This window comes from Nycticebus coucang, chromosome 12 (assembly GCF_027406575.1).
Source record: "Nycticebus coucang isolate mNycCou1 chromosome 12, mNycCou1.pri, whole genome shotgun sequence".
NCBI lineage: Eukaryota > Metazoa > Chordata > Mammalia > Primates > Lorisidae > Nycticebus > Nycticebus coucang.
In genome coordinates, this window is record NC_069791.1 from 51,432,233 (window position 1) to 51,443,776 (window position 11,544).

Consider the following 11,544-nt stretch of genomic DNA (forward strand, 5'->3'; position numbering starts at 1 on the left):
TTGACCTGTATTAGTTCGTCTACTGGCTTCATATTAGTATCGGGTACATTGGATACTTGCTTTTCCATTCTTTTTTTTTTGAGACAGAGTCTCACTTTGTCACCCCTGGTAGACTGTCATGGCATCATAGCTCATAGCAACCTCAAACTCCTGGGCTCAAGCAGGCCATAATAGGACTCTGACATTCCTCTGAAGAAAATCTTCATTCCAGAGGTGCCCCTCCCCCCATAACCAAAAGGGGGAAAATGCCCTTATCCTGAAGACAAAGAGATTCCAAGAGGAATTTGACCAAACAGGACTTGTTAAGTTCCCCCTAGCTTGTCACCATTAGATCATGCCCCCTATGTCCAATCATGTTTCTGCAAGACAGATTACTCTTCATCAAACTTAGTAAAAAACTATACATGTTTCCCTGTTTCTTTAGGTCTTCATTTCTGAAGGCTCCTATGTAATATAAAATGCATATTAATTTATGTTTTTTCACTTGTTAATTTGCCTTTTGTTTTATGTTGTAGGTGCCTCTGCCATGAACCTAAGGATTCATGAGAAAAGAAGTCTCCTTTTTCTCTACAAAGGTATTCAATAAATGTGAAATTGAATCACATTAAATCAGATTGACAGTCTGTGAGTTAGTAGACAGGCTTGCCACTAAATAATATTGTGAGTTGGAAAATGCTGTGAAATAGCTGTGCTTAGACACAATAGCAGGTATCTATGATTCCAGCTACTCTGGAGGCTGAGGAAGGAAGATGGTTGGAGCCCAGGAGTTCAAGGCTGCAGTGAGCTGCAGAAAGCTACGATCATGCCACTGTACTCCAGCCTGGGCGATAAAGCAAGATCCTGTCTCATCTAAAAAAAAAAAAAATACATATATATAGATAGATATATGTATATATGTATATACATATATACACACACATAGATAAGGCTGGGTGCCATGGCTCACACCTATAATCCAAGCACTTTGGGAGACTAAGGTGGGAGGATTGCTTAAAGCCAGGAGTTGAGACCAGCTGCACAACACAGCAAGAACCTGTTTAAATTAGCTGGGCGTAGAGGCAAACACCTATAGTCCCAGCTACGCAGAAGGCAGAAATGGAAGGATTGTGAGAGCCCAAGAGTTTGAGGTTACAGTGAGCTATGATTGGGTCGCTACACTCTAGCCTGGGTGACAGATCAAGACCCTGTCTCTTAAAAAAATAAAAAATAAAATTGAAATAGCTGTGCTGTCACACATGCATAATTTATTTATATTTTAAAATAAAAAGTCCTGTCCTGTCCCCTCCTACCTGAATCACAGCATATAACTTGACCTACAGGGCATATACTGCCCATTGATAGACTAGTCTGACAGGCATAAAGGAAAAAATAGGATAAAGCAGGTCTGAAAGCCATGAAGGCGGTTAAGGGTGTTCTTGAGCTCTCAGTGTGGTGTGGCCTCAGGAGATAATCTGATTAATTCAGAAGCAGAACAAATCAGCCAACCACAGAACTACTGGAAAAAGGAAATAGGCAATGTCTATTTAATTTTTAATTTTTTTTTTTTTTAGACAGTCTCAAACTGTTGCCCAGGGTAGAGTACTGTGGCATCACAGCTCACAGCAACCTCAAACTCCTGGGCTTAAGCAATTCTCTTGCCTCAGCCTCCAAAGTAGCTGGGACTACAGGCACCCACCACAACGCCCAGCTATTTTTTGGTTGTAGTTGTCATTGTGGTTTGGCAGGCCTGGGCTGGATTCAAACCAGCTAGCTCTGGTGTATATGGCTGGGGCCTTAGCCTTTTGAGCTACAGACACCGAGCCCATTTAGTTTTTTTTAAATGATATGGATATTAAACACATGGACCCAAAATGTAGCAGTAAAAATTCAGTCAACATAAATGAATGCAGCCTCGGGAATTGGGATCAGTTGGGTTTGTGTCATATACCTACAATTTTAGAAATTAGCCCTAAGAATTCAAGATTTAAGGTAAGGAAGGCTACGGAAGGAAGACAGTCAACATGAGGCTGGAGGCAGAAGATCAGGATCATTTAAGTCAATGTCTTATTCTATAAACAGGAGCTAAGTCAGGTTCCTGACAAAGCAGAAGTCTCCAAAATGAGAAGCATACAACCTGTGGCATGTGTACCTTGAAACATCTCAGTGGGAGAAGGAAACCCTTAGAATTTTGATCCCTGAAACACCAAGACAAGAGAAAACAGCATTAGAACTTTTGTTTTCATCAGATCTAAAAATAAAACTTTAGGCCTGGCAAGGTGGCTCACATCTATAATCCTAGTGCTCTAAGAGGCCCAGGTGGAGAATATTCCTTGAGCTCAGGAGTTCCAGACCAGTCTAAGCAAGAGTGAAACCCTGTCTTTACTGAAAAAAATAGAAAAAATTAGCTAGTGTGGTGTCCCACACCACACTAGTAGTCCCACCTATTTGGGAGGCTGAGGCATGAGGATTGCCCAAGAGTTTGAGATTGCTGAGCTATGATGCCGCAGTACTTTACCCTGGGACGTCAGAATAAGACTCTGTCTCTAAATAAATAAATACCTTAATGTGTACATTTTTAAATGTACACATGTATTAATAAAATGATCAATGCATATGATTTGTAAATATATATGCATATATTGAGGTATATGCTAATTTTTTACTTGTATATTTTTAAATAATTTATAGTTAAATGTGCAAAATTTTAAGCTCTGCGATGAAAGTAACCATTTAATCTTTTTCCCCAGGACCTAGTAGAGTAACTGGCATATAAATTTTATTTATGCTAATCAGGCCCCCTTATTCAAGTCTGAGTGCACTATTAAGAATCCTGGGCCCTTGGCTCAGTGCCTGTGGCTCAAGCGGCTAAGGGACCAGCCATATACACCTGAGCTGGCAGGTTCAAATCCAGCCCGGGTCCGCCAAACAACAATGACGGATGCAACCAAAAAATAGCTGGGCATTGTGGCGGGTGCCTATAGACCCAGCTACTTGGGAGGCAGAGGCAGGAGAATCGCTTGAGCCCAGGACTTGGAGGTTTCTGTGAGCTGTGATGCCACAGCACTCTACCCAGGGCAACAGCTTGAGGCTCTGTCTCAAAAAGAAAAAAAAAAGAAAAGAACCCTGGGCCCTGTGTGGGCAAGTCACTCATGACTATAATCCTGGCATTTTGGGAGACCAAGGTAGGAGGATTGCTGGAGCCTAGGAGTTCCAAACTAGTCTGGGCAACACAGTTAGATTCCATTTCTTAAAAAAAAATTCTGAGCCTACAAAATAAAGAGGTCAGCAGGCCCCACCAAAGCTCTACCATCTTTACCAAAATGCCTGTTCATCTTTCTTTCTTTTTTTTTTTTTTTTGTAGAGACAGAGTATAACTCTATTGCCCTGGGTAGAGTGCCGTGGCGTCACAGCTCACAGCAACCTCCAAATCCTGGGCTTAGGCGATTCTCTTGCCTCAGTCTCCCAAGTAGCTGGGACTATAGGTGCCCGCCACAACACCTGGCTATTTTGTTGTTGCAGTTTGGCCGAGGCTGGGTTTGAACCGGCCAATCTCAGTATATGGGGCCGGCACCCTACTCACTGAGCCACAGGCGCTGCCCCATCTTTCTTTTGTTACATTAATGTCTTAGCTCTTTCTCTAACAAACATAATCCAAAAGTGCCTTATAAACATATTGATGTAGGTTATTATTGTCAACATCATCCCAGTTAGTAATTGTTCCACTAATTTGTCCAAAGTCGGTTTCCTTCTGATATCTGTCAGAATGGTGTTTCTCATTCAAATGAAGCACTTAACAAGGTGAGTGTTTTTTTTTTTTGAGACAGTCTCACTATGTCGCCCTTGGTAGAGTGGTCTCGCATCACAGCTCACAGCAACCTCAAACTCTTGGGCTTAAGTGATTGATTCTCTTGCCTCAGCCTCCCAAGTAGCTTCGACTACAGGTGTCCTCCACCTTCTTTAAACCTCAGGTTCTTCATCTTTCAAGCATGAATAGGTCGGGTGCAGTGGCTCATGCATGTAATCTAGCACTTTGGGAGGCCGAGGCAGGAGGATTGCTTGAGTTCAGGAGTCCGAGACCAGCCTGAACAAGAACAAGCCCCCATCTCTAAAAAAGTAGCCGAGTATTGTAGTGGGCTCCTATAGTCCCAGCTACTTGGAAAGCTGAGGCAAGATCACTTGAGCCCAGGAGTTTGAGGTTACTGTGAGCTATGATGTCACAGCACTCTAGCAAGAACAATAAAGTAAGACTGTCTCAAAAATATTTAAAATAAAATAAAAATAAAAATAGAAAAATTAGACAGGCATTGGAGCAGACACCTGTAGTTCCAGCCACATGGGAGGCTGAGGCAGCAGAAATAAAAGCATAAATACCTACCTCAGAAAAATGGTAAAATAATGTTTGTAAAATAACACAGAGAATAATGCATGCCCATTCTAAGCCATCAGTAAATACCAGCTTCCTTCTGTCTGGAGCAGGGGTCCTCAAACTGCAGCCTGCGGGCCACATGAGGTGGTTTGATTGTATTTGTTCCTGTTTTGTTTTTTTACTTCAAAATAAGATATGTGGGCGGTGCCTGTGGCTCAAGCTGTAGGGCACTGGTCCCATATGCCGGAGGTGGCGGGTTCAAACCTAGCCCCGGCCAAAAACCAAAAAAAAATGCTCAAAATAAGATATGTGCAGCGTGCAGAGGCATTTGTTCATAGTTTTTTGGTATTTTTTTTTTAAACTATAGTCCAGCCCTCCAACGGTCTGAAGGACAGTGAATTGGCCCCCTGTTTAAAAAGTTTGAGGATGCCTGGTCTGGAGTCTAAATACTATCCTATGTACGATGAATATGAATTAGAGCAGAAATTAACTAAGATCATTTGGCCTCCAGCATAAGAGAGAGAGTGTGTGTGGGTAATTATAGACATAATTAATCATGATAGATTTTCTAGGAAGACAAATTATAAACATAGGTATATTGACATGTTAAGTTGTTTTATTAGAAGATTTGCCCAAACAATACTCCTTCAATTCCTACTTCTGACATCCTACCCACACCCACATTCATCAACTACCATGTCTTCATAATGTCGTAGAATAACATTGTCATTATTGTCCTGGTAGAGCATGGAAATAGGAGAGAGCTTGGTGGGGATACAAACAGCCTGGGGGACCTCTGGGTCAACTGCATGCATCAGTGCTTGCATGAAAGCATAATTGGAGCTGTTGAGAGAGGTGGTCAGTGAGAAAGGACAATCTCCATGGCAGTAATTTGCCATGAATCCCTTGGGGGCAATGATCCACTTGTGCCAACCCAGGTCCTGAAAGTTAATGAATAGCTGGTGACGGTGGCAGAGTTTCTTACAAGAAGTCTTGCGGATAGAGATGGCTGCCCTCCTTTTTCTCAAGGAAGGAAGGCACTGCTCACGGTTGAGGGTAACCACCAGCAGGGAAGCATGAAGGGAACGTCTCAGTCTGGCACAGGTGTCCTCAAGCTGAAAATTCACCCCAGAGTCTCTATCTTCTTTGACCAGTATCTCCAGAAATAAACCCAAGTTCTTCCGGGAGTTGTTACTCCAATCCTTAACTATAGTCAGGAGGTTGAAGTGAATGACACCTTGAGGCCAGGGTACTGACTGCAATGCAAACATTTTACCTGGGTTAGGGGTGGACTGGCCCCACACATGAGGCTTCTGAACCAGGAACAGAGCCAACTCCAGTTCTGGTCCCAGGTTATAGTAAGAATTGGGCCCCAAGTTCAGGACCAGCTGGGCCATTGTTAACTGTTCCTTTTCTTTGATGGCAGACAAATTAAAGTAGAGGAGCTTTTGTAGACAAGGGGAAGCTTGGAAACGTTTTTTCGAGTAAAGAAAGAAACCTAGATAGGAAGACAGATATGAGTCACCATAATATATTTCACTTCATATTCCACTATGTGTTATAAATCTCTGATATCCCATATACAACAGAAAGGCAGAGAATTATCAGTTATACTCCAGGCCTACCATTTGGGAGGATTTGCTTCTCCTTTTCCTCATTCAAAAACAGATTTTGATTTTTTTTTTTTTTTGAGACAGAGTCTTATTCTGTTGCCCAGGCTAGAATACCGTTGTGTCAGCCTAGCTCACAGCAACCTTCTACTTCGGGGTTCAAGTGATCCTCTTGCCTCAGCCTCCCGAGGAGCTAGGACTACAGGTGCTTGCCACAATGCCTGGCTAATTTTTTCTATTTTTAGTAGAGATGAAGTCTTGCCCTTGTTCAGGCTGGACTTAAACTCTTGAGCTCAAGGAATCCTCCCACCTCAGCCTCCCAGAGTGCTAGTATTCAGGTGTAAGCCACCATGCCCCCTGGTTTTAAAATACTTTAAAAATATATTTCCACATTTAATTGGTTTCCTTCAAAATCCTAAATATTTTATTTTAGGCATGTAAACATTATTTTAAGAAGGGGAATCCATCAGTATTGGCAGACAGCCAAAGAAAGCCAAGGCACAAAAATGTTTAAAAACAATCTAGACTGTCAGGTGTTGCTGGCCCAATCCAATCACTCAGATTGGCTTAATACAAACGCAGGTCATTTAGCTGAGACTGAACCTCCAAAAACCCATGATGTCTCATACTTAGGTAATTTCTTACTTAAGGGCCACAGTTGTCAATGACAAGAATTTCCATTCTTATGTTTCTGAATATTTCGTCTTCCACCTCACTGAATATCAAGGTACACTGTGATTCAATTATTCCCCATAGTCCTTCTTCGAAAATAGATGTGCTCACACTGTTTTCAAAGGTACCTTCCCTGTCTGAATTTTCAGACCTCACCTAATCCTCGGACAAGAACCAAGAAAGTATACTTTTACTTTTTAAACTTTTTTGCATCTTCAGTTTTCCCCTTACCACAAGTAACTTTGGGCCAGGCTCCATGGCTCACACGTGTTGTAATCCTTGCACTCTGGGAGGCTGATGTGGGTGGATTGCCTGAACTCAGGAAACCAGTCCCGGCAAAGCAAGACCCCCATCTCTACTAAAAATAGAAAAATAGAAATACTAAAAATAGAAAAACTAGCCAGGGTCATGGTGTATGCTTGTAGTCCCAGCATGCACTGGGGAGGCTGAGTCAAGAGGATCAGCTGAGCCCAAGAGTTTGAGGTGGCTGTGAGCTATAAAGCCACGGCACTCTACCAAAGGCGACAGAGTGAGACTCTGTCTCAAAAAAAAAAAAATGCTCAGCGCCTGTAGCACAGTGGCTACAGTGCTGGCCACATGCACGGAGGCTGGTGGGTTCAAACCCGGCCTGGGGCCTGCTAAACAACAATGACAACTGCAACCAAAATATATCTGGGCATTGTGAGCACCTGTAGCCCCAGCTAGTTGGGAGGCTAAAACAAGAGAATCGTTTAAGCCCAAGAGTTGGAGGTTGCTGTGAGCTGTGACACCACAGCGCTCTACTGAGGGCAACATAGTGAGACTCTGTCTCAAACAAAAAAAAAAGAAAGAAAAAGGGTTAGAATGTATAATTAGACAATTATTTGAAATATAAAAATGATATATTATCCATAAGAAAATGCATACCACTTTGTTAAAGAAATACAAATTCAAATCATTAAATCATATTTGGTACCAGATCAACAAAATTGAAGCTAACAGAGATCGCCACCCAGTGTAGCATGGATGAGTAAATTGTAAATATTAGTAGAATGAAACCCTATACAGCACTGAGAATGAACTACAAATACACACAACATGTACAAATCTCATACAGGGTGGAGGGAAAGAAGCCAGACACACAGAAAAGATACATTCTAATTTCTACTTTTGCAAAGTTCAAAACAAGACAAAACTAACATGTAACGGTATAAGTCAGCACACCAAGGAGTAATGATTAACTAGAATGAACGTGAAGGATCCATGGGGGTGCTGGTCACGTTCTGTTCTGAATCTGGGTGCTGCTGAGTCTGTTGAAAATTCATTAAGCTATTACATATGATTTGTATACTTTTCTGAATGTATGATATGCTTCAACAAATTTCTTTTCTTTTCTTTTTTGAGACAGTCTCACTCTTTTGCCCTAAGGTAGAGTGCCATGACATCATAGCTTATAGCTACCTCACACTCCTGGGGTCAAGCAATCCTCCTGCCTCAGCCTCCCAAATAGCTGAGACTACAGGTGCCAGCCACATATCAAGTTTAAATGGGTCTTTGATTCAACAATCTCCTTCTAAGAATTTATCTCAGAGAAATAATAGAAAAACTACGTACCCACACACAAAAGCGTACGTAAAGCGGCACTATTTATATTACATCTATGCCCATGAACAGGGCATTGGTTATATAAATTCTAGTATGTCTGTATACTGGAATATCATGCAACCATTAAAATAAAGAAAAGGCTGCGCTTGGCTCGGCGCCTGGGGCTCAAGCGGCTAAGGCGCCAGCCACATACATCTGAGCTGGTAGGTTCGAATCCCAGCCCGAGCCCGCCAAACAACAATGACAGCTGCAACCAAAAAATAGCCAAGCATTGTGGCGGGTGCCTGTAGTCCCAGCTACTTAGGAGACAGAGGCAGGAGAATCACTTAAGCCCAGGAGTTTGAAGTTGCTGTGAGCTGTGATGCCACAGCACTCTACCCAGGGTGACAGGTTGAGGCTCTGTCTCAAAAAATAAAATAAAATAAAGAAAAGGCTGGGTGCAGTGACTTACACCTGTAATCCTAGCACTCTAGGAGGCTAAGACAGGTGGTTGCTTGAGCTCAGGAATTTGAGACCATTCTGAGCAAGACCCTGTCTCTTCTAAAAATAGGAAAATTAGGCGGATGTCATGGCGAATGCCTGTTTCCCAGTTACTTGGGAGGCTGAGGCAAGAGGGCTGCTTGAGCCCAAGAGTTTGAGGTTGCTGTGAGCTAAGATGATGCCATGGCATTCTACCTAGGGCCATAGAGTTAGACTGTCTCAAAAAAAAGATAAGTAAACTATTTATGTGTAAGAGCTGTTCACAATACTAGACGAATGTATGGTATGACCCCATTTAAACAAAAAATATTCCAAGTTAATCAGCTATATATAAGAAGGCCAGGTGCAGTGGCTTACGCCTATAATCCCAGTGTTTGGGAGGCTAAGGCAGGTGGATTGCCTGAGCTTACGAGTTTGAGACCAGCCTGAGCAAGAGTGAGACCCCGTCTCTAAAAAATAGCTGGGTGTTGTGGTGGGCACCTGTAGTCCCAGGTACTTGGGATGCTGAGTCAAGAGGATTGCTTGAACCCAAGAGTTTGAAGTTGCTGTGAGCTAAGATGCCACTGCACTCTACTGAGGTTGACAAAGTGAGACTCCAAAAATAAATAAATAAAAATAAATAAATAAATAGTTAAAAATTAAAAAAATAGCTGGATGTTGTGGCGGGCGCCTGAACACAAGACTTTGAAGTTGCTGTGAGCTGAGATGCCATAGTACTTTACTGAGAGTGACAAAGTGAGTCTCCAAATGAATTAATGAATAAATGAATAAATAAATAAATAAATAAATAAAAAGAAAAAAATAGAGCATTGTGGTGGGTGCCCGTAGTCCCAGCTACCTGGGAAGCTGAGACAAGAGAATCGCTTGAGCCCAAGAGTTTGAAGTTGCTGTGAGCACTCTACCCAGGGTGACAGCTTGAGACTCCTGTCCTCCCCACCCCCCCACCCCAATCTGGAAGAATACACTCCACCCAGTAATGGTGGTTTTCTCTAGCAGGCTCCGGGAAGGATGATGGTAAGATTATGTCCTTTTGCTGTATCATTTGATAGAATTACAATCATCACAAAATCAAAGTTATTTCCATGGGAGAGAGCGGGAACATTCTCCAAACTGTATTTTGTGCTGTTTTCTACTCTCTCCATGGAAAACCCTTCAACTAGCCCTGGACACTCCTCCTACCTCTTTACCTCCCTCAAAAAGTTTCCCCCAATCCCCCTGTTCAAGGCCCTGAGCCTCTACCATCATACTTAACACAATACTGGAAGTCATCTATTTTCTATCTCTCTTCTATAACCACTTTTAAAAGGGCAGACTTTCCCTCTGCATTTCCATATTCTCAAGGCCATACACAGTTCCTGGCCACTGTAAGGTATCCAACAAATGCTTTTTGGACAAATAAATATTCAAATTTTCTCTCTGGTTGCTATAAAACTAACTAAACCGGGCTTTCAATTCTGCCTCTGAAACACCTGAGAGGATGTATAGACATGCAGATCCTCAGAAACCATCTCAGACTTTGAATAAGAATTGGGTGGGAGAGTGAGGGGCGGGGACCAGGCAGGAGTCTCTATTTATAGAAGACCTGACGATCGTAGTGGGTGGTTGGCTTGAACTATTAGATGGATCCTTTCTTGGAGAACAGGACAATGGCATGTATTATTACTCAGTAGTTACAAATCAAGAACAACTTTTCCCACCCAACAAAGGTAGAGGAAAAATGCGGACAGGGAAACAGGACTCCTGGAAGAGGTGACCTTAAATATTTTGTGTCCTGCTTGCTACACTGAAGGCACTGGGATGTGTATATATTGTGAGCTGAAAAGTGGGAAAAGGAGCACGAATCTCACCTCACCTCTTTCATCTAAACTGAAGCACAATGCATTTGATTCAGAAAAAAACTTATGAAAGCTGACTTTGTTCATGCACCAGCTGTATGATCTTGACTAGATTACAGGTTACCCACTGAGCCTTAATTTCCTTATTGTTAAAAACTTGATAAGAATAACTGCCTTCCGGGCGGCGCCTGTGGCTCAAGGAGTAGGGCGCCGGTCCCATATGCCGGAGGTGGTGGGTTCAAACCCAGCCCCGGCCAAAAACCACCAAAAAAAAGAATAACTGCCTTCCTCTGGGGATTGTGATTAAATGAGATAAAACATGCAAAATGTCAGCACAAAGTGTTCTACAAGCCATCAGTAGTCGTTATTTCTCCTTTCCTTTCATCATACCACCCACTTCGAGGTTTTTCTCTGGAGAAAAGAAAAACCTCAAAATTTCCTTACCTTGGTCTGGGAGAAGTCGAAGTATATTCCCAGGGACCCCCAACTCCTTTATGTAGCATAAATCTTGGGGGACCCCAGTGGTTGCTGCTGCCTCTTGATCCTGGAAAATTTTCTTTAAAATATAAGGCACAGGTTGGAACTTCTGGGGTGAAGGCACCTTGTCTAAGCCCAGAAATTGGAGAAAGACATATTCTTGAAATTGAAATGTCTGGCTCAACGTCAGAGTTAATAGGTAGCCCACAGCCAAAACTGGCAGGTAAGGAAGCATGGCTCTGCAGTGACTGAAAACTGGCCAGTCAGGCTGCGGAGAGCTCTAACTCCAGACTGCCTCACAATTCAGGTGCTGCTAATTTATCTGATGTAAGATAATCAAGTGTGAATTGCTCTCTTCCTAGCTCCTCAAAGGCGATTGGATGTGAAAAGACAGAACTTCTTTCTTTTCTCTTGCTCTACTCTTCCAGAAAAAAAAGTTCATAAAACAAAGATTAATGATGTAGGGACAGAAACTCTACAACAATCTGAGGTTGTCAACCATGGCCCGAGTGAAAAAGAGACAGGCATTTATTTATGTAAC

At 42.5% G+C, this 11,544-nt stretch overlaps 1 protein-coding gene across 1 annotated transcript; it reads right to left on the reverse strand.

Annotated features, from left to right (window-relative positions):
- Positions 1-4,962: 4,962 nt before the first annotated feature.
- On the reverse strand, positions 4,963-11,304 carry GDF3 (growth differentiation factor 3). The gene is made up of 2 exons (XM_053556922.1): positions 10,971-11,304; positions 4,963-5,843 (listed from the first exon to the last, which is right to left on the reverse strand). The coding sequence occupies exons 1-2, from the start codon at positions 11,236-11,238 to the stop codon at positions 5,014-5,016; spliced, it is 1,098 nt and encodes a 365-aa protein (XP_053412897.1). The 5' UTR covers positions 11,239-11,304; the 3' UTR covers positions 4,963-5,013.
- Between the last annotated feature and the right edge of the window lie 240 nt (positions 11,305-11,544).